The sequence below is a fragment of the Diadema setosum genome, chromosome 1, assembly GCF_964275005.1.
Source record: "Diadema setosum chromosome 1, eeDiaSeto1, whole genome shotgun sequence".
Lineage (NCBI taxonomy): Eukaryota > Metazoa > Echinodermata > Echinoidea > Diadematoida > Diadematidae > Diadema > Diadema setosum.
Window position 1 is genome coordinate 19,084,492 of NC_092685.1, and position 24,399 is coordinate 19,108,890.

General features: G+C 41.4%; 1 protein-coding gene across 1 annotated transcript in view; it reads left to right on the plus strand.

Annotated features, from left to right (window-relative positions):
- The window catches only part of LOC140227885 (vitamin D3 receptor-like), a 228,651-nt gene that overhangs the window by 181,573 nt on the left and 22,679 nt on the right, over nucleotides 1-24,399 (plus strand). The window contains exon 2 of the mRNA XM_072308273.1: nucleotides 13,409-13,653. Within this exon, the coding sequence (XP_072164374.1) occupies nucleotides 13,419-13,653 (235 nt within the window). The 5' untranslated portion in view covers nucleotides 13,409-13,418. The remainder of the gene's footprint in view (nucleotides 1-13,408; nucleotides 13,654-24,399) is intronic.

Consider the following 24,399-nt stretch of genomic DNA (forward strand, 5'->3'; position numbering starts at 1 on the left):
GCGATGTTGATTTGCCTGGCAACTGTGTTTGAGATGTTCTTCCTCACCTCCTTGGCAGCCTGTGAGAATTACCAAACGATGATGGAACACAAAGGATTTTTGGATTTTTTTTTTTTTTTGTGTGTGTATGTGGTTGTCACCATCTTTATTGCTTTTCTCATCCTTTGTCCAGTGCACATGGCACTTGTGACAAGCAAAGCGTAAGAATGATGGATAGAGTTGTCAAGTAAAGGATTCCATGGGGATCTAGAGAAGGAGCTACCCTGTGAAAATCAGTCAAAAAAAAAGTTTCTCTTTCTCAAGGAACATCCTAATTGCTCTTACATTGATTGGATGACTGGAGGGCTTCCTTTTGTCCGTTTGTTTGTGTGTTTGTTTGTTTATGAACTTCAGAGCTCCTGTACTCCCTCCTGCAGAAGTTTGCTTGATATATAAGGCAGTATTTTGTTGTTGTTTTCTAAATTCCCTGAATTACTTTCTGCAAACTCATTACATGAAGCACTTGTGGTGTGTAGGAGCAGGTTTCACTTGTAATTGGAGACGCACTTTCTCTTTCCTCCCTCAAATCAGAGCTGTATGCCAAAGTTGTTAAAAGTTTATGAAGTGTCACCGATCCTTGCCACTTCAGTAGTTACATGTAATGACTCTCAAATCTTACCATCTCAACCTTCCTCCGAGGGACAGAAATATTTCTCAAGAGTTTCTTTCTAGCTCTTATTTCTGTTACAGATGTGAATGACTTTCTGTTTAGTGAGCAGCACTTTTGGATGAAGACAGATATACATATCATGGCCATAACAGTCATTTGGAGTGATATTCAACCCTTTGTCAGACTTTCTTCGTTTGCAGCAGCTTTCTTCTGCGGCTAGACTCTGCATTCATCTGGCCAGAATGGAAATGGTCTTTGCTTGAGGGTGTAGTAGGATACTAATTGCACCAGCCCTGACCCCAATTTTTGTCAAACCGACCTACCCCCCCCCCCCCACACACACACACACAAACCTGAGCATGTCAACATTTGATAAAAGAACATAACTTGCAGACTTCACGGGCGACATGTGTTTTGGAAAGGGCCCTGGCAGGCGTAATTGAGGTTGATGTTTGACCACCCTGGGTGGTGCACTGTGGAGCAACTACCATTCATTACTTTGGGCTGTATATCATCTCAAATGCTACCTTATGTTTTTGCGTGACATTCCCCGGTTGATTAACCGTGTTACAGTCAAAAACAAAACTTTCCTGTGCGCTACAATAGTGACATTTTAAGACTGGTCTCGTGAGAGTTAAAGAGGGGACAAGTTCAAGCAGTGGATTGCATAGATATTCTCTTTGTAAGTATAGTTGTATTTAATGACAAGTAACAGTGATGCTCCCAGTACCATAATTTTGTTTCCATTTTCCCCCCTTTTTTGTGTGGAACTACCATTGATCATCAGTTTTAGTGTTTCTGTTAAGGAAATTGGAGAAATGCTATGGAGATGTTCGCAGAAAACAAATTTAAAGCTGCAATCAGTGAGAAAAAAAAATTTAATTGTAGATAGCTGCTCAAGTCTCTTTCTGACATTCTAATGAAATTACAAGTTATGAACTTGCCCGCGAAATGATTGATTAAACATGTTTATATTTACGCTTGCAACATGTTCTGTTCTCTAGCTGTTTGGAAAATCACATTGAACAGTATCAAATAAACAGCTTTTCATAAAATAATGCATTCTTCGTACTGTGTCACTTGGTTTAATGACCATGTTAATAGTGAGGTTGTGTCCCAAATGAGGGCACTAAGTTTATGAGTAAAGTGATGTTACTTTCATTTGTTTGAGAAACTCTTGAACAGAATGTACCATAAATTTTTTAACAATACATTGTATTCTGTAAGTAAGTAAAGTTGATATGAGCTTTCACTGTTAAGACCCAGTGTTCAGCAAAGTTTCACAAAAGCTTGACAAGTTTCTAGGTATGCTTATTTGTCATCCAGGTGGGGGACACATACCATGGTAGGCTTAAGCATAGTGCTAAGGTTCTTTTGACAAACTTTGAGGGGAATAACCCAGGCTGTATTCGCTCAGCAAATCGCATACATCTCCGAGTCTTTTGGGCGCAGAAAACTTGCCCCTGCCTGTTGCAATTTCCTGCCCCATGCCCCACGGAAACAACTAATATGGAGATTCCCAGATTGATAAAATGATGAACTAACATCGATAGCATCTCGTCTCCGAGCGCCATCTAATGTATTTGCCTCATGGACGGCCTTTTAGACCCCCCTAGTTTCCACCATCATTTGCCCATTTCCATATTTCATTTTGCCTCTACTACATCTCATTCTCTGGCGATGAAAATGTACCCTGTGCTTTCTCCCCCACCCCACCATCTCCATTCCCCTCAGTTTCAGGCTCTGCCGTCTTCCTCCAACTCAACCTAGAAAATACATATTATTTTTATCGGTCCAATCTTGCTCTTGTCTGTGTACAATGCACATAATCGTCAGCAAGCTACCCTCATTCCTGGTTGTGTTTGGACAGAATTCAACCATCTCTTACCGTTTTTCTCCTCTCTCCCCCCTCCCTCTGGTACCCAACAAACAAGTTATGCGTGTTAATGATAAGAACACTTACCCTACATTTCTCAAGGGGTAATTTTCTCTTATCTGTAATTGTTGCTGTAGTGAGAGGAGGGAAGACTAAAGAGGGGAGATATGAGGGGAAAAGGGGGGCAGACTGAATACAGAGTGGAAAGAAAGTACAAGTGACGTTTGTACACTTTGCCGTACCCTCAAGACTTCGGGAATAATAGGGGGGGGGGGGAAATCCTTTATTTAGAAATGTCAAAATTGTTGTGATGTGAAATCAAATGATAGAATGCAAGTTTTGCACACCCTCCAGCATGGCTTATTTGAGGTATTTTTTGTTGTTGTTGTTGTTTTTTTTTCTTTGCATGTTGCCGATATGCAGATTGGTGCAAAGGGTTGAGAGCATGTCCCGTGGAAAGCTGCATGTAGCATTTATAGTGTCTTCTTTTGCTAACACCCTTTTCATGTTGCTGATGTGCAGACTGGTGGAAAGAAAGGATTTGAAGTTTGTCATGGGGAACGCTGCGTGTAGTGCCTATGGTGGCATCTCTCTTCCAGGACTTGTGGATACTGGCAAGTCCATCTGGTCGGTACTTGTTTTAACACTTGTATACTTCTCAACAAATGCTCTAACACACACGCACACACGCACACACACACACACATACACAGAAACACACACACACATACACACATATGCACTATATCTTTCTTTCTCTCATCTGCCTTCTCACGCATACATACACACAACGACACTCACTCATGCATGTAATACATGCAAACAAATCAAATATACACACTTTTCTCAAGGTGCACTGTACATACTTAATGACACGATACCAATGGTTGTACTGGGAACGTGCCAACTGCGTTCACATCTTCACGAGATAGCAAGATGTCCAACAGCTCCCAATGGGAATTCCGTGGGCATATTTCCCATGCCAAATGTCAGGTTGTGATCGCAAGGGGCTTTGTTGGCATTTTCTGGCTAATCTTAGCCGGATAAACGGGGGGCATATGAATACTAAACAACATGAGTTTAAGAATACATTTTGAATGTATCCACAGTGATGATGCACGATACGAATCAACACCGACGTAAATCTCTATTCTGTGCACAGTGCATGGACTCCTTTCCTTTTTCTCCTTTTATCAGGACCATATTAGATTCATCTACAAATTGGTGATGTACACACTCTATCTTGACAATTACCAGTACAGATGTTTCTCATTTCATTCACAAATCATTTTTGAACATTTAATATAAAAAGAAAATGCACATGTTTTGAATTCGTGTGGATATGGTTGGTCCAATGTAGGTACCTTGTAATACTTGTTTCAATAAAGCATGATCTGTCATCAAATTTCAGACAACAGTATTGGAATTTTGAATACAATATCCCAATTCTCAGCTCTTCTTAGACTGTTGGCCATGTATTACTTTTCCCTACAAGAGCCATGATTTATCTCTGACTTATTTTTACTCGTTGGAGAAGAAAGTGGGAGAAAGCTTTCTTTTTTCTCAGCTTCAAAGGGTGAAATGTAATTTTCTCATAAAGTGTAGCCTAACCTTGGTTAGAGTGTTTTGATGTGACTGTGTAATGGATTTTTGAATTTTAAAGCAAGGCTTTGTCATCGACACCCCATTCGTTTAAATATGCTTATTTGTAAAGTCAATTTATAGACCTTGATGTCTGCCTAGTTATGTAACAGTACATTGGAAGGTACATTGGAAGAGTCATAATACATTGATCGTGCGCAATTATAAAACTACTGGGCTGGCCTCTGCAACGCCCAGTGCCTCATAGAGCTTCCAGTGTCTTTTGTGTCACAGTATTTTTGGATAGAATCGATACTTTTTCATTTATCCCACAAATTATTCTGCACATTGTACATTAGTGATTTGAGAACCATTCAAGGACATGATATTTTTTTTTTTTCTGCAGTAGAAAACCTTTATCCACTTAAGTAGTACGGTAGACCAATTACAAAGAGCATGTCGTTTGGATTATTTTTTTTTCCTTTGCCCAGCCTGATGTTACATAACCCTGACCAAACAACCTGATAGCTTTTGAAGCAAATCAATGGGTCTGCCCAGCCGCTTTGGGTTATTATTGATGTACGCTTGAGAATAAATGAGTGAGTTGGAGGTGAAAGAGGGGGTATTTATGCAATCTATTTTGGGTGGTAGGGGTGATGTGGAGGGTTGACTGAGGACACATATCAAAACATTTAGATACAGTGTTTTTGCATGCCCCTGGGAGTGTGCCCGTCCACACACAATAAAGGAAATTACCACCGACTTCTTGTTTGTGTAGGCGGCATTTAAATTAGGTTTGTTTTTCGAGGACATAAGCAAGGCTGCAGCCAGACAAAAAAAAATAGTAAGCTTGGCGGGATGCACACCTACAAGTCTCTGAAGATACCCTTTATGTAACAGGACTCCAGACATGAACTGTTTAAAGTCTTGTTAGTAGAAAAAAAAATGGAGTTGTCATGATTTTGCATGTATATGATTAGAATTTACGAAGTTCTATAGCGTGGATGAGTTTTTTTTTCCCCTTCTTCTTGCATACATTCTTTCCAAAACTGTCTGGTCATAGAATAACTCATTCTAATCTTGCCACACATATGATTCAGCGATTCTTCAGGATGTCCTTACATAACAATGCAAAAGGTATCCTTTTAAAGTGTTCCACCCAAATTCCAGCCTTGGACATTATTGCAAGTCATTATTTGTCCTAACGTTACTTCTTGTACATGATCAAACTAATATACGGCTGTAGATGGACATTTCAAGAATGATTCATATAGATAAAAGTTACATCTCTGCAGAATGTTTCATGGAATATTCAAGACATCGTGAGAAACAAGGACAAAATTATGATATTGTTCGGAGAAAATCCTCAAAAGTCATGATTTCTTTGAGGAATGGTGCCAGCAGACAATCATATTTTTTTGTGGCTTGTCTGTGGTTAATCATTTGAGTTCTGACAAATGGCAGCAAGGGACCAATAGAATCTCTTCTTGGGACAGCCCGGCCACTACCCCTTTGAGATGTCCAAGCCATTTCATTTTGCCGACACTGACCAGATAATTGAGAACAAGTCTCTGTCGTATACAGACAGACATCATCATGCTTAGGACTTTTGTTAATCCTATTTTTTTTCCCCCTTTTTCTAGGGGGGCTTAGATGGATGATATTAATTTCATGCTTGAGATATTTCTGAGTGATACTTGATTTCCATGTAATTCCCAAACTTGGTTCCTGAGCCATTGCCAACACTTTCTCGCTGATACATCTTGCATACAAAGTGTTTGAAAAAAACAACAACAACATGCATGTTTCCCTGCCAAGTCTTGCTAGCGATTCCTTTCAGATTTCGCCCTCCCACCCAACCACACTTCAACCAGGAGCACAATTATATACCAGACTAACATAGCCCTCGTGTTTGAGCATTAATTCACACGTTTTCAATGTAAACCGATATTTTGAGCGGCCTGTCTTGGTAATATGGGAAGGTGTGCCCTGTGAAATGTAGGCCTATAGATACTGATGTTAATCACCTGGTGTCATATTATAACAATTATATCAAAGCAGAGGGATTTGTTGAAAGTGCTTGTTATTTTGTCAAAAATTAAGTTTTATGATATATGAAATTTTCAGAGCTCTTGCATGGTCTCATATTAATAGTATTAATAGTAGAGGGATTTGTGCATATTATTTTGCTAAAAATCAAGTTTTCTAATAGATGAAAATGTCAGAGCCCCAAAAATCAATTATCAAGTACTACTAAGAATATCAGGAGAGTATCAAGCCTTCTTAGAACCATCTTTATTTCAGGAAATGGATAAAATGACATGAAATGGGAAATGAAAAAGAAAAAGGCACTCAGTGTTGACAACTTTGACAAGCTCATGAAGAAGGGTGGGGATCAGAGAGGTACCGGTTCCAATTTAACGCATTTAAAAAGCCGCTGCACTTTTGAGCCTGCAATTGTGATTGTTGTTTGGACAGCCCGCTTTTCTCCTTGCATTGCAACGTGGAATAAAAGTATGTTTTTCTAAACAACAATAACAAGTCATTGTATTATAGTTTTTAATTCCCTCCATAGATATGCAGACCTTCTTTTTCCCCTCCCTTCATATCCCCTCCTCATTGAAAGGGGTAGAAATCCACGCCTGCTCTTAAGCCGTAAATGCCCCATAGCATTTCAGAACTATTGTACCCTCCCCCTTCTCTTTCTTTATATCTTTGCGCTCTGCTTTTCCCCCTTCTCTTTCTATTTCTCCCTCAAATTCAGGACAGGTTTTTTTTTTTTCTTTCTTTCTTTTTTGTACACCATCTGTAAAGCTTTTTTCAGAATGAACACAGCACTGAAGGCTTGCTATTAGGTTTGTTCTTCTTTCTTTCTTTCTTTCTTTCCTTCTTCCTCCCCTTCATATTCTTCCTCTCGGAGGGTGGGGGTCTGTCGAGAGCCACTATGTTATGATAAGTAACTAGCTGCAAAGAAGTTGCCTTCAGCCTCATAATCGCTGCATTTTGATTGCATGCCACTACACTATAATGGAATTGGGACCTAGATACCTTTGTTGGATGAAGGTTACACACAAACAGACTCTCCTCTGAAAATGTATACTATTTCCTTTCAGGTAGAGGATTTTTGGTGCCTGTTATTTTTTGGTTTGAATGAGAGGAGCAATGCTGCCTCTAGTAAGGTAGAAAAGAGTTGGATTTTAATTTCTTTTCTTTTTTTTGGCCTTACACAGGATTTTTGTGCTGGAGAATGGATAAAAGATGCTTGTCTTCTAGCTACTAAAGACGAGGATAGGTAAACTCGGGGACTTTCTTTGTTATTACTTGCTGTTGTCACATAAACAAGTTAAAGAGGGGGGGGGGGGTGAAACATTCTCAGTTTTTGCCAAGATGGAAGATGGTAGCCAACTAGCTTAGCATGGAGCAAGAAATGTATTTAAACATATGAAAAATCCTGTCTTGTGTCATCTTGTCCCAGGGATTTTTTTTATTTTTGTTTTTGTTTTCCATATACTTTACTTTTAGAAAAACAAGAAGAAGCAGAAGAAATCATTGGGCGTATGTTTGTATTCTCAGAATATGCCCTTGGTGTGTAAGCCCTGGGAGGGAGATATTCTGGGTGTTCGTGGTACTGGGGTGCATGGGATCAGCAGGGGGTGCTACAATGCCTACAATTAGGCTGCTTCCAACTGAGCAAGCTGCCATCTTTGATTCCCGTAGCAGTCAGCCCTTCCCCGTTCTCCACGTCGATTTTCGTGGCAACCTCCCGACCGAACATTCCCCTGCATCACCTGCTGGTGCACCCCACCCCAGTCCCCTACTCCGCCCCCTTGCCCCTCCCTGCAGACCAAGCCTCTGCTATGGGTGGAAGAGGCTCAGCTTGCGTATTTGCATGATCAAACAGTGGCAAAACATCGATACTTCGTGAGGAATTAGGCACAATGTTGCTTCCAAGCAAGGGATCTATCAAGATGAATTTATGTTCTCTTGCAAGCGCGCCTTTCTGCGATACACTTGCCAACAAAAGTGCCGTGACTTCGGCTACTAGAAATAGAGAGAGATTGGGAGAGAGAGAGGAGAGAGGAATAAAATGCAAATACAGGCTTGTGTGTGTGTGAGGGCTGCAAGTGTAGCATTCTAGCAGTGTGACTGTGCCTGCTCTCTGAACCAGCAGTCAAAGAAAAGCAAGAAAGCAGCGCGCAGTTCACTCGCCTGGGAAGAAAGAGCCTGCGTTTATTCAGCCATCCATGTGTAAAATGGGCTCCCTTTTGTTGCAGTTTTGACACAGTAGGCCGTATCAACAAAGTTCCCCCTTGCATTTCACTGGTAGATCCAGCCTCACCAGCGCTTGGCACATAAAAAGAGAGAAAAAAAGAGTGCTCAGCTCCTGTTTCACACCTCTGTTCCACATCACCCCCTGTTCGCAAAATACGGCCTGAATCAGAACCATTTTTGCGGGCGAAGGGATGTTTTTCTTAGCCGGTTTTTGTGCGCCTGATTTTACAAGGAGGGGAGAGAGAAAGGCTGTGTTTGAAGCACGCCAGTTTGATCTGGCAATTCAAAGTGTGTGTGAGCCTCTGACTGCTGGGAACCAAGCGGCCACCGAAAACATTCAGACTTGCGAATACTTGTTACCCCTTCCCTACCCCCCTCCCCCCCCCCCTTTTTCTCTCACACTCTATTTGCCACCCTCATGTTTTCATTTGCCAAGTACTACTTCAAAGACACCTTAGACTGGAAGCTGTAATTTTACCACCGCGTTTGATTGGCCTTTCGACCTGATTGTGCTTTGCAATTAGGTGCCAAAGTCTAGAATAGCCGGCTTCTCATTCCGGGAGTCCCTCTGAAACGGGTATAATGAGGGATATTTGTTCAGGTGAAGCGTCTTGCATGTGCTGTCTGCACGCTGTTGTTTTTTATGTTTTTTATGTTTTCCTGCTGTGTAGTATTCCAGTGGGATCTGTGTAGCCACGTTCTGCCATTCTCAGCAACAGGAAATATTGATTCTGACTGACAAGGAAATGAAAAATAAGAAGAGCAGGCATAACGATATCCCATTACCATCTGGACGATCTTACAGGGTTATAAAGATGTCTTCAGAAATAAACTTTTAAGATTCAAAGCATGTCTCGGTATAAAGGGATAAGTTCGTTTGTTGCATGAGTTTAGTCCGTGTGTGCAAGGATGTCACTGACCTCGGTCATCATTAATACCTTTGATACCAGATAATTAAAGCAATATGTGGCACCATACACAGGGAAGAAGACTGAGACTACTTATTTCTAGCAGAATATCATGTCAAGTGTGTAAATTGAATTAATATCATATGAAAGTATTTTGGGGTGGTTTTTTTGTTTTTGTTTTGTTTTTTTTTTTGGGGGGGTCTTTTTACTGCGCTACCCCCAAATGAAAAGTACTCCACCATTTTCAAGAAAGAATATTACGAGAATATTCACTTGATGTGGTCATGAATGTTCAAGTTTAACAACATGAAACTTGCATATTGTATAGGCTATATGCATACATTTATGTGATGGGTTATAAAGTCAATTCATGTGTTATCAATTTCTTTAAGTGTGGAGGGTTTGGGTTTAGAATTGTTCAGAACAGGGATTAGAAATTAGAGTTGGGTATAGTTCAGGGTGCATGTAATAGACATGCTTCTGGTTTGATATGTCCAGGAAAGTGGGGGCTACCTGAATAGATAAAACCCGAACACCCCCTCATAACAGAATGGACAACAAGAGAGGAAATCGAACTCTGAGTAAGTTTATTGAGGGTGCATCGCGAACACCACAGATTATGGTGCTCACTGAAGCGGTGATGTTTGTTTGGATATGTAGCTGTAATGAAGGAATCCTCCCTGGAACATTCATTGCATATGAGAGTGTTTTGAGCTCCTGAATCCCATCAGCCACAGCCAATGTATACAAGTATCTCCCTTCATAGTATTCACATCCCTCCCCCCTCCACCCTCCCCCCCCCCCTTTAACTGCCAATGAGATGCTACTCTGCAGGTACTGTATTGCGTCTACATGATAAAGTCAAGTTGATAGCCATTGTAGTGTAGCTCTTCACATATGTTCCCCCCACACTGGAGATTCCCTGGTGACCAATTCTGTCCACTCACAGCCTGCACGATTGTGTGCTGTGTGTGCTTGGGACTGGCGTGAGAAGAGAGAGTACACCATTCAGGCAACAAGTTGAGGTCCTATTCTACGACACCAGACCCTGTTGTCATTCTCTCGGCCAGATCATTGTTAATAGTCATTCCTCTGTCTCACCCTAATGAGGACAGGATTGTGTTTGCCTGTTGGAAGTACAAGTGAGAGTGAAGGCTAAGATATGTCCTAGTCCGAGACTCCATACCAGTCTTCTCATCTGTACAACACATTAAAAAAAATAATATAAAGGAAAAAAGGGTACAGAATACTGGACAACTTTAACAGACGAAAAAACAGAGTTATACATACGGAAATGCACACATACAGCCAGGCCCAATGCGGGTGACAAACAACCCAAGCAAGCAATTTTCTTAGTAAAGTATTGATGTGAGCCAAAGCAGAAAAAGAATAAACACATTGTGTATGTCTGGACTGCTAGGACAGAACATGGGATGTACACAGTTTGTGTTTCTTCCTCTCTTCTTCTTTCTCTGTTCAGACGAGGGAGGCAGCAAAATCGAGAGTAGAAGCGGCCGTGCGCCGCCGCCGCGATGCTGGCGATTTTGAGCGATTCTGACAGTCTTGTCCCAGAGCTGCTCCAAAGAGAATCATGCATTAGTCAATCTGACATTTCAATATTATTGGTGAGATTGCATCGTATCGGTACAAGGGGGAAGTGGAGTGACGCAGTGGGAGAGGGGAAAGGGGGGTGAGAGAGGAAGAGATTGGAGCCATGGGCAGATGGAGATGAGGTCTCGGTACATGCAATGTCAGGGGGAAAGTAATGTGATGCACCAATAAGGTAATGACTGTTGTTTCAATTTGTCTGAAAGGAAAAGCATAGTGGAGACACTGAAAGGCAAGTTTACAGCCCTGGCGTATTACGGTTTTCGTATTCACAACATGAACGTATGTCACACATGAGTTTGTTTTTTTTTACCCCATGCCTAAAATTTTCCTCCAGGTTTATGACACCCCCTACTATTTCGAGAGTCTTTTGTAAGCTCACTGAAATTTTTATCAACTGCAAGGTTGGGACTGATGATGTGTTGGAAACAAATAAGATATTTTTATCAAACTTATTTCTCTTCTGCAGGGTACACACCTTTTGACCAATGCATTTAGATATCAGTGAGAGGATGGAAATGGGGGGAGTGAGGAGTGCAGTAGAAAAGGGACTTGATTTTTCTCCGGTTTTCAGGAAAATGTCACTTCATTTGCTCTCTGCATCAGAGAAAAAAAATAAACCTCATGTTATTTTACTCCTCGTCTGATATCATACAAATGCAATGATGACACAAAATGTGACAAGTATCATTTTTTCAAAGTTATATGTATATATGAAGCCCATGGGGAGATGATTTTGATACAGGTAGATTTTTTTACCATACACCAAATGCATGATTTGAGGTCCGCCATGTTGTATTACGCTGGACACTGGACAGGGCTGCCCAGCTGAAGTCACAGAGTTCATCTGTTGGTGAATATTACAATGACCGCTCTGGAGTAGCCATACAGAGCATGGACATACAGTGTACACAGCCTATTTATCTTTCTAAGGGCTGCGTGCAGGCTAACATCCAGCGGTTCTTCGTTGTTCCATACATGTGCGCGAGTCGCGGAGAGTCCATGGCTAACAAGAAATTTATTGCTCCACTTTCCTCCTACCGTCCATATTTTGAATTGTCGGGCACGAGGAGGATTTATTGATAAGCTTTTAAACAGCAAATGTAGTCGCCAAGAAGTGGACTTCCTGGCCAGGTATTAGCATGATTGGCTTTAATTCGATGAAATAAAAATGCCGAAATGGCCAGCTGAAGTCTCCATCTCCCCACCCGATAAACACACACTCCGGACTGATGTAGCTCTGATCAGCCTAGAAGTCAGGCTCTGTGTCTTTTTCTCTTTTTTAAGGACTTGTTTGGTCGTTACTTAGCATTAATAGATTGGTTGTTGACTTGCTCCATCTGACCCTGTGACTGTTTTTTTTTCCACTCTTTCTGTGCATTTTCACCCTATCTGAGCCTCGTAGAGTATAGTCAGTCCCAGTGAAGTAATGTGGCAGGGGTGTCTAATTTTTATGCAGCTAGAAGAAAATATATATACTAGATTTGTTGGGGATCCCCTCTTGGATAAATCTGATATTTCACTTCAACTCAGCGTGCATCACTGCCATCAGCTATGAGTTTATAGTGATGAGTCTACAACCATGACTTGCTGTACAAATCTTTAAATAATGAGTCGAGCAATATGTGAGCATTTTAGCTGTTTTGAGAGGATTTTGTCATTTCTTTTTTCTTTGTTTTTTCTCTTTTTTTTTTTTTTTGGTGGGGTTGTCAAAGTGATGGTTTATTGATTGAGCATCAACAGTTTATTTTCGTGTTTCATGCCTTTGCTTGGTTTTCGGTTTGATTTGTGTGTGATAGGTTGTATTCCATTGCTGATAAACCATAAAACCTCATACTTAACTTGTATGGCAATTGCTTCTATATTATGCTTGTCTGAATGGCATTCTGAGAGATAGGTAGTATAACATGTGATTTGGCAATGAAACTTAGAAAACATTTACTGGTGACCATTCTACAAGCACTTACGTGAATATAGGTACATGGGTCTGTGAGTAATGAGTTTTGTGTGTCCCTGTTGACACAAAGTAGTGATTGCGTGAATGATGTCAGTACTCATACTGTATTGGGGTGGGGGTCTTTTGAGTAAATGTGTTAAAACCATACTCTTGTGTTGTGTCTTGTATGACATCTTTTATATACAGTATGACCATGTTACATTTGTCCTCATACATATGTATGTCTGCAGTAGAGTCATCATGAAATAGTCAGGAATCTGTACAATACATCTAAAGTGTTTTCCCAGCTACCCGCCAGCTTCAGTGACGTCAATGTATACTTTGCATATTTCTCTTGTTGTGCGACAAGGGTACATATAGCTCATTTGCCACCGTACATATGGCCCTAACAGTTTAATTCAACACGAGCAAACCTCTCCAAAAATCCTAGATTCAGTAGAGGTTTGCTGTGCACGACACACCTTCAAAACCTGTTCTAATTTGATTTGCCGAGCGAGATGTACGACCATCTTTCTGATCACGTTTTTCTTCCTCTTTTTTCGCTCTGCCGTCTCCAGGTTTGAGAAGATGTCGGTGGACTACTCCAAGCAGAAGTGCCTGGTGTGCGGGGACAAGGCGAGCGGTCTGCACTACACGGTTGTCTCCTGCGAAAGCTGCAAGAGCTTCTTTGGCCGCAAGATCAAGAGCAAGGCCAAGTTCACCTGCGAGGCCTCCGGCAACTGTGTCATGGACTTGTATACCAGGCGGCACTGTCCTGCCTGCCGCCTGCAGAAATGTCTCGACGTGGGCATGAAGCCAGAACGTGAGTTGTCTCTTCCTCCTCCGTACCTCTCTCCCTTTTGAGCTCGTCTTCTTCTTCTCTCCTTTTCTGGCTGGTCTCTTCCGAAGGGAATCATGCAAGCTTAATGATCCCAGTCTGCCAATATTTCATATTTCATCTTGTCCGCGATAAATCCAGCGTCTTGGGATTTCTTGTCGTGTGGAGATATGGAGAGCTTTATGAGATGCCGCGTGATGTATGTCTTTGTCGAAAATGTTACATAATACACGTTCCTTCAATGACACACCACTGCACAGGGACGATCATGTAGCAAGTCATTGCATCCAAAGCAAACTTGTCTACAACCATGCGTGACTGCATAAGGTAATCTCTCGGCGAAATGTTACGTAAAGGACATTCGTACAATAGTAGAAGTCCTCTGGGTATGGAGGTCAATGGACTTAGCAGTCTTGTCCATTTGATATGTTTGTAGCAGCTAACGATAGATTAAAGCTTTTTTTAGGGGGGGGGGGGGTTGAGACAAAATTCTCACTTTGAATAGCTACGTAGTGGTCACAAGACTGGAGATTTATGATAGAATTGATGACCTTGAAGAACCATCCTGCCTGATCATAACAAATCTTGATGCACAACAGGTACTTTAAGAAATATGAAATGGTACTGAGTTCTCAGTCAACTTTATTTTCCCCCATGCAACAATAGCAATTGCAAAAGAGTACAAGTTCAGTGTTTTATGACACCCATTTTGCATTCTGTACCATAAAAACAAACAAACCATTAGCTATTCAAATGACTATCGATATTGACATGCAGTTTTGACATCTTTACCATTTGGTACATCATTCCTTTCACAAAGTAAAACACAAGCTTTGTAAGTTACCGTAGTTATTGGCATGCAGTTTTGACATCTTTGTCATTCCATACACCATTCCTTACAGAGAATAAAAACACAAGCTTTTTAAAGTGACTGTAGTTATTGGCATGCAGTTTTGACATCTTTGTCCAGAGTCGTTAGCAGCAGAGAGGAACAACTTACCAGCCACTTTGCTGTTGCCACAGTAACCAAATATTGTTTGCTTCAAATGTTTCGGATTTCATGAGCTGAAGGGGTAGCCAAGCCAGATTTAGATTCGTAACATATGATCCACCCGCACTCTGACCTTCAGTGGAGGGTAGGAAAAATGTCGCACAATGCGAGAGAGGACCAAAATACAAGCATGTCAAGCGCACACTGAGGATAAAATTGGGGGGGGGGGGGAGGAGAAAACCAAGGGAGAGGGTCTAAAAAAAAGGGGGAAAAGATTACTGTAGTAGATGGAAACTGATTGTGGGAACCCTTGGACATGACACAAATCAATGAAATATTGACGTTCGCACAATGTCTTCGATTTACAGATCTCCTGTAAGCTAGCCCAGATTGGCCACATTTCACAATTTGTACGGATAGTTGAGGGTGCTGTGAGTACATTTTGGCGCAGTGACCAGTGCACTAGTCCAGGTACACATACAGAGAAGTGTGTGCAGAGATATATATGACTGCCATGATGTAGGCCTACATACATTTCTATTTGTGGTGACCATTGGAGAAGCATCTTATATATATATCTCTCCCTCTCTCCTCATTTTCACTTCTCTTCCCCCTCTTTATTTGAGTCAGGTCAATTTTGTGAGTCTTTTGCCCGTGGTGTATTATTCCAGACAGCATATCTATGCAGCAGGCTTCCAATGGAAGGTGTGCCACAGTCTATTTGTTTGTTCAGGCAGGCATCAAGAGTATAGCCCGTCTTAAACTCTCTTATCCAATATAGCTGAAACAAACCAGATAGCTGGTGTGAAAGATGTTTGCGAAACTGCCCTCCACGTTCCCACTAATTTTATTTTTTGCGTGCGGATTGACACTGATACCTGGAATCCATTCACAAAGTTCTCAATAACCCCAAACACACAGGAATTCTTTCTACCATCTTCCCTTTTTTTTTTTTTTTGAGGGGGGGGGGGGGGAGATTGAAAGATGGGGTGTAGTGAGGGAATTGTGGGAGGCGGAGGGGCAAAGGGATGTGTTACACAAAAATCTTGTTACGTGATAGCAATAAGCCAAGAGTGTGTAAGATATCAGAGTTCAGACATGGTATGGCATCTATTGCTGTGATGGTACAGGATATTATAATCACAATAATAGAAAGGATATGTACAGTGTGTATTAGCATTCATAGAAGTACTGATATAATTGTCCTCGTAGATAGTGATATAGTTATGAATATTATAATTTTTGTCATATTTAGATGATATGCATTCCAGTGACTCTGTGTGCAACTCTTAACGAATTGTAGCAGAGCTATTTCCCTGAAATAGGAAGAAACTGCAATTGTATTTCTTTGTCAGCAGCAGTAAATGTGTAGGAGTGCACAAACATGATTGTTTTATGTGATGCTGCAGTTGTTGATAGAATATTTCTGAGCTGTGATTGTGCAGAGACAATACATGGCCCGATAATGTTGGGATATGAATGTGGGACTCTTGGTGAAGGTAGTTGTACCACAGAAATGTACGCGAGACAAGCAATTTCCCCACAATAACCGCAAAACGGTAGGGGGGAAAAACCATAATTTGCATTCTGAAACAGATAAGTAATGAAAATTCCTGTTATTGAGGAGGGAGAGATACCCAGTCGTGCCGTTTGTGGGTTTGCTGCATACATTTTGGAAGCGGGATGAGCGACAAAGAGACCTAGCTCCTTTCTGCGCTCTCTCCTCTCCTCGACAGATACCATGCACCCACTCCTCTCCATAGAAACAAGAAGCATCTCATGATCGGGGGCTTTGGCCTCAATTGATGCAAATATCGGCACAAAAGGTTAATTATTGGGGTATCCTTCCACCGGTTGATGTGCAACATGTGGACTGGATGGCTGCAGGGAGGCAGACAAGTCAGAAACCCCGAAAAGGAATGACTTTGTTTTGAATAGAAACGGCATGTTAGAACTAGGCAAATACTGTGCTCCCGAAGGAGGCAACAAGAGACAGGTTGGGAGAGAGTTGGGTTTGTCAAGTGAAAGTGTGGTGATGACAAGATTTGTAAGAAACCAATGAACACCATGGTAGTGATGACTTCATAAATACGAGGCAGTAGAGCAATTTTCGTAGACCACCAGGCCGAATTTTCCAGACATATGACCTTGCTTAGGTCAGGCTGGTCTATTTTTTTTCCTTGTCCCTTAAACTTTAAACAAAAGCAAGAATAAAGAGGGTAGAAGAGGATAAAAACCAAAGAAGTTTGTAATGAGATTGCCAGACATGCAACCAAGCGCAGACTGCATATGGGGGATAGATTCATGTTAACACATGGCCGTAATCATCAATTCCACATCAAAACCTGTCTCTCTTGGAAATAGTTCTATGGATTAGACCTTGCCTCTTTCTTTGGAAGTCAAAACTCGACTGTTATTAAAGATGAGGTTCTATATTTTGAGAAATGTTAGTTACAATATTACTTTGGCTTGTGATGATGATGTAGTTTCTTGTCTTACAGGCGGCAGCCCCTTTCATGTTCGTCGACACGAGATAGTGAGCACCCATTCAAGGCCGCCCTTCCCCTGTCGTTTGTGTCACAACAACCTCATCAGCGCGTGTTTGAGCAATTTCATTTCAGTTAGGCTCCATCAGATATTGATGCCAAATTCATCATCATCTCTTCTTCGTTGGTGAAGATTTCTCCGAGATTATGACTCGCCAGCTGCGCGGGGGAGCTCCCGGAGTTGGGCCGGCCACGGACCACCTCGTGGCGGGCGCAGGCCGAATCTGTCGGAATCTCACGCCGGAGAGATTAACGACAATTATCCATCACTGTAATGAGGAAATTTCGAGCCGTCTACCCATCACCTCCCTCTTCTCTTTTCCCCTTCCCAGCCATTTATCACACTGCTTTCTGCCCCGTGTCTATGAATTTAAAGGACCTCATCAGAGCCCAAACTGGGAAAAGTGGCCCACAGTATGTCCCATATAGAGAGACAGTTTTTGGAAGACGTCCCCTACAGCCTTGTCATGTCTTCACCCTTTTCAAAGTACCTGCTCCACCTCTTCAGAAATTCTATTCTAATCCGTGCACTCATAACAAGCTCATTGATATCTTCTGTAGCTGTGCAGAACTTTTCTTTCATGTTCCAACTTGAAGATTTTCATTAGAATGTGTTGTTGTTTTTCTAGAAAAGTACTGTCTCTTTCTTTTTCTCGATATTTCACGTCCGTGACAGCTTCTGTTTCTGTGACATCATGCCATTTGTCTTGGAGCTTCCCACTTTTCCCATGTACATATCTGAGCAAAACTGTTAAGGGTATGCAACATACTTGTGGATGCATAGTATTTGACATAAATGTGTTCAATCTGGTTGATTATAGAAATGCAAAATAAAGTACCTGTATGCTGACCACAAGACAGTATATGTTCCTTTGATACGTGAGACAAAAAAAAAAAAAAAAATAAGTGAAAGCACAACCATTTTCTGTAATGCTGTAACAAGTTTAGATGCTCTGTTGTATGTGCTTTTAAGGCCAGCTGATATCCAACAAGACTTGGCATCAGCGAAACATAAAGAAAACAAAACAAGAAATGTGGCGACTCAAAAGTGATTGTCGCCCATTTGTGAAGAGTGAATGTTTTTATTTGGAAGGGGATGATAAGAATGGAGTGACAGCAAAACTTTTCTTACGTCAAAACTTGGAAGGTGCTATTGGAACGTGCTATCAAGAACTGAGGACATCATTTCAGAGTGCCGTCATGCAGGAGCTTTTCTTCACAGGCACTTAATGCAGAATTACAGAACTGTTGATGACTGCACTGATCAGAAGGGAAAAGCAGGGTGGAGATAGACATCAAATCAATTCTTTTTCAGAGATGATCTCTTTGAAAAAAAAAATCAGAGATAGGAAGAAGCAAAAGGCACAAGTGTCCATTGACATGTCAGAACCTATGAAACAAGAAAAGAACATGAAAAGAGCCACTGAATGAAGAAACAAGTCTCCCCACGAAAAGCAGTGAAGGCAGGAGAAAGGGAAGTGAAACGTGTATGAGATCCGCAGGAAAAGTGCAGTGGGAGAGTTCACTTGGATGGAGGGGAGAGAGGATGAAGAAGAGAGTCGTTTGTATTAATGTATTTAACTGGGACAGTTAAGGAGAAGGGCTGTAGGTTTTCTTGCTGCGAGCGATGCTAATGTTCCCGCTACACGCGGCATTGAATGACAGCCTGCTAGACCTACGACACTCAATCAAGCCGTACCAGTGCATCTTTATTTAGCAATTTACAGATACAGCAGGAAGATAGAAGAGGAATTACGTCTCCTTTTTTTTTTGGGGGGGGGGGGGGAGGGAATGGGAATCCCGATGTTGAACTGTATAGTCACTCCAGACTCCTACTGTCTGTAGTGTCTTATGATCTGTGGTAATGAAAAATGTGATGGGAGAGGGAGTTAAGTGAGCTGGTGCATAAATAATCCATACAATTTTCCATTCATTAAGATCAAGCAGCGCGTTCATTGAATCCAAGGAAGGGGGGAAGGTCTACAGATATTATGTTAACATCCTAATGAATCTATTCTTGGTGTGTCATCTGTGCTTGGGGGTCTGTATGATTATGCCATGTGGCAATTTTGTGGTACACCTCAAGAATTTTTGAGGACATCTTGTGAACAAACAAACACTCGTATATCTTGACAACACTTCCCTCTGGTATCTTATGTGAAAGATGATGAATAATAGGCAGTAAAAGGAACTAGAAAGGTAGTACAAATTAGCAAGAAATGAATAGTTTAAAAAGGAACTCAAAGAAGCAACAGGTTGCTTTATAAATGTTTGTCATCCCCAGTTTTTCTTCTCACATAAGAATGTCACCGTGTGTGATATTTTTGACTTGCCAAAAGTGTGCATCTTTTTTTTCCCCCTCAACTGTTCAGGCACACATACATTTTTGCATGAATTCACAAACAGCATTTTTTTTTTCTTTTTCTGTGAGGCAGGCTGCGAAGGTTTAGACATAAGGGGGTGAGCAGGCGTGTGTTAAAGGGAAAACTTGATTACCAGAGAAAGAGAATGAACGATGGCTGGCTGAGCGAAATGGGCAGGAAGCAGAAAAGGGATACAGAGAATGTCAGTGTCACTTTGCGGGTACTCTGCCCAGATTTTTCCCCATGTGGCTCCCACTCGCCCTCCCCAGCCTTCTCCCTCGCATCTTTCTCCATCCTCCCTCCCTCCCTCTCTTGAGCAGTGAGCTGCATAAGAGACTTTTTGCAGGCAAAATCTCATCAGAATGTTCAATTAATCCAAAAAGGTTTTATGAAATTAGAAAGACACAACAAGGAAGGAAGGGGGCGCAACCTCCAGGGGGGGAATGTGTGGTAGGGAGACATTTTTTTTTTAAAGGATGCGAGTGAAAAAGAAACAAAAAAGCAGAGCGAGTTGTGTAATAGAAATTGATCACCAGTGGTTTGTTCGCTCTCTCCTCCGAATCTGGGCACTTGGGTATGCATGCCAGCCAGGGTCTAGCTATCTCTAATCACGACTTCACTCTGCCGTGCATGCAGAAATCAAAATTGTTGGCTCTCTCTCTCTCCCCGTGTATGTGTGTGTGTGTGTGTGTGTGTGTGTGCGCCGGCTTCCCTTCCGTCAGCCGAAGGAGAACGGACCGAGCCCGACGAGGGAGGAAGGCAAGGCTGGAACGAGAGGGGAGAAAAATGCAATATATTGCATACCAATGTTTGCACTTTTATGAGAGGTTACTTGATTTCTTGGGGGCCGAGGTGCTCCACCAGCGATGACGAACGCGCCCTCATGAAGAATCTCGGTGTTGGGAGAACCGTTTCCTATGATGTATATCTATACACCCCTATCTCTTCTGTCTTCCCCCCTCTCTCTCTCTCTTTCTTGCGTTTTTCTTTCTCTTTTCCATTCCACCTTCCTCTCCCCATTACTCCAATACTTATCTTCCGCGTGCATATACGGGCAAGCGTGCATACATACTTGGGCGGTTATCGTCCGTCGACCATCGACCGAGAAGAGAGAAAGTGCTGGTAACCTGGCCGGGCTATCCAGAAAAAGGATTCAGCTCATCTATATTGTCATATTATTGTTTGACATGGCTTGATTGTTTATCTCTCTTTTTTCCTCTCCATTTTTTTCCCTTACGTTCTCCTCCCCCCCCCCCCCCACTGCCTTTCGATGTAAGCTTAATATATGCATGCTTCTGAGATGTTGTGGCAAGCACAAAAGCATTATTACAATTGATTGCCACTGTTGAGATGCTATTCCAGGTAGGGTAAACCATTGGTAATGAAATCTATCTATCACTCGGAAATGTATCTGTCCTGCTTATGAAATAATTATGTCAGGTGAATTTTTGCCATGCTCTGTGCATGGGTGTTTTTGTTGTTTCTTTCATTTCTGATTCAGATGTGAGTGGGTTAATTCCACACCATCTGATAAGGCAAATAAGGCAAAAGTGAATATTTAAAAAAAAAAGAGAGAGAGAAAAAAAAATTAACAGAACGACAGAAAGAGTCAGGGAAGTAGGGAGCTTCATTGTTTATCTTTGCATGTGTGTATGAAAACATGATATTGTAACAATTCTGAAAGAGGAATGATCATTAGACATATGCCGAGAATTTGATCTGATTAGGAACATTGTATGCATCTGCCTGAAAGAGAAATTGGCCTGCCCCTGTGGCGGAAATGTTTGTGGATGGAATAAGTGCAGTTTCATTTTTACGTCTGTCAGCATGTATCAACTTGTATCCTCTGAGATGTGGTAAACCAGCCATAGTATCATCACATGACACATCCTTTTCTAGTATGCAGTGAGATTAGCCCAGCTCCATGTGAACAGTTGCAGTTTAGTGTAAGATTGATATTGCATGTAACTTGGTTATCCTTTATTTAGATTTGGCATGTTATCAGTCGTAGAAATGCAATTGTTGTGGGAAGCAGCATCAAGTTATAATGTAGGCATAAATGATGGTTTGGGTAGATGCAAAAAGGGGTTAATGTTGCAATGTCTGTGTTGAAGGGAAAATATTGTTATTATTAGATAATGCTAATTATCATCAGTGTGTACTATTGCCCCTTTAAATCTGCCATACCCCGGGATGAAAATGTTATACACAATAGCAATTATACATGGGGGCAGTGGCCATTGATTAACTGCGAGATAATGTCTCAATGCAGAAATCATTTTTTATAAAAACCTACCTCCCTCCTCCCACCTTTTTCAACAGCCCATCAGGGTTTTCACACCAGTGAGGAACTCGCTTGTAAATATGTTTCAAAAATACATTTCATGGCAATCATGTGACTTTCTACACATTTGAATACAAACTTGAATTACGTTCCCCGAGACACATTTCTCACATCTTGTCAGCTCAGTCGTGGAGCATTTTCCAGTCAAGCTTTGCTCGATTCTGGGGTGCAAGTTTTTCCTGTGAACCTCAAGAACGGGATTTACCCCCTCAAACAACGGGAATTTAGGAGGTGAAGAGCTTAGCTTGACCTCCTATTCACTTCAGCCACAGTGTGTGCATAGGTCAATACTCTTGTATGTCTATGTATCAAGAGTTTGTGTTTGATTGGCAGACCATGGGGTTTATGACACAGCTGTTGTAAAGATTGTCACTTGCTATAGGTGATTACTGAGACTTGTTCTGGGCATCTGAAAACTCTGTAACTGCAAACAGGTTTTTAGATAGAAGTGTACATGTATTTCAGGAATACAATGACAAAATGCACTTTGCTCCAAGAGGGAAACCCCGTCTGTGTGCATGGAATATTTGATGAACCCATGTGTATCATCTAGAGAATGTGGATGGTGCAGAAACAAATAGCCAGATCTCAAAATCCTTTTCAAAAAGAATAAAAAAATATGCGGTTATGTCAGGTAACCCTTTAGCCTGCTGTAAAACAAAGAGTTTGGTATATTAAAGAACATATGATCAAACCATCCCCTTTATACATCCAGTAGATCATTTGAGAAATTTATAATAAACTAGTGTCCTAATGTATTCAAGTGTGTATGGCTGTCTTCATTCTGAGAACATGAAATAAAGTTTCTCATTTCTCCTGAGCTTATGAATTGCATTTCAAAACATCTGGTAAGGTAGTTTTGCATGCATTGTGCATGCATTTTGCATGCATTTGGTAGGTGTAGAGGTAGGAATTCAGTTTCTGTTCACAGCCCTTTCATTCATCAGTACTTGGGGTTAACAGTCGGTAATCTCTTCTATAAATATGACAATAATTCAGGTTATCATGATGTCTTAATAGTCAAAGGGAATATTGCAGAAAAAGCCATAGGCTCAAATTTATCCATGCAGAAGGAGTAAATTTGATTCTGTAATCAAATAATTGATCCATTCTAGTCCTACAGTAACTTGGTAAATTTTACATTAAACATTTTATATATATACTTTGTGAATGTGATTTTCTATACAATGCAAAGCTACCATGTGCGGACAGATCATTGTTCATACATTTCAGTTCGTCTGTCATGTATAACCATGGAGGTGGGAGAAAGAACTGTTGACAGTGTTTTTAATCGCAGACATATGACCATACATTTTTATTGGCTTATCGTGTGTTTTAAATCACACACAAAAGTGCTCTTCTGAAGGGGGAAAAAAAAAGAGTAGACTTAAGCAGATTTCAAGCAATCAATGTCCTCTAGTGCTTGTAATGAATTACTGCAAGTCCTTTCATGTACTCTTAACCCATTGAGGACCTGCTGATTTTGCTACAACAGGCATTTCCTATAGACGCCTGCCCAGGTATGGGGGGGGGGGGGACAAATCTTCAACAGGTTATGAGTTTTTAGCTCATATTTATTTGATATTCCACTATTTCAAGATGCAGAGATGTCACCCTTGAGTTGCCCCCTCCATAGCATCCCCAACACCCCCCTCCCCTCGCCCAAACTGTGGTGGGCCAGACAGGGCAATAACCCCAGAGTGTTTACAGGCAGCAGTCGCTGGGGTAAAAAAAAAATGGCTCTGTCCCCCCTGTGTCTGTCCCATGGCCAAGTCTGCCCCAGCGGAGGGAGGCCAGTTTTGTTTCTGGCAAGCAGGCAGGCAGGCACAACAGCCATAGTTCAAGGCGACAAGTCCTCTGAGATGTGTCAACACCTTGATAGCAACAAAAATGTCTTTGTTCCAAGAGTTTCCTTCGCAAGGACGGAGAAAAGAGAGAGAGAGAGAGAAGGAGGGAAGGATAGAGAAAGCTGAGGGGAGACATTGAAAGAAGGGAGAGGCTGGTGATGGAGAGGAAAGACAGAATAAGAGAGAAATAAGGTGATGGGGTGAAAGTGAAGTTTACGAATAGAGCCCTAGGACATGGTTATTACCAGGAAAGAGAGAAGAGAAAGGTTAGACAGGAGGCAACTATCACCAAGGTTGGGTGTAAGAAGGGAGAAGGAACCTCGTAAGTCCCTCCAGTCCAAATTAATGGTGACCTCTGTGGATGCCTTTTGGTCTGTCCACATTCATATCACTAAATAATTCATGAAAATGTGCATCATATGTTTATAAACATCTTTTCATAATTTTTGTTCTGCACCCTGTAAGACCCACCTCTATAAAAAAAAAAAAAAGTCTTCAAAAATCATCTTTATTCATATTCTAGTTGTGACATCATTATCCCGTAACACCTGAGCTGAATAATAGACATAGTTATGTGCTTTACCATTCGTTACTACATCAACAATTTTCAGAAACATATTCATATAAGAGAACATGTGAT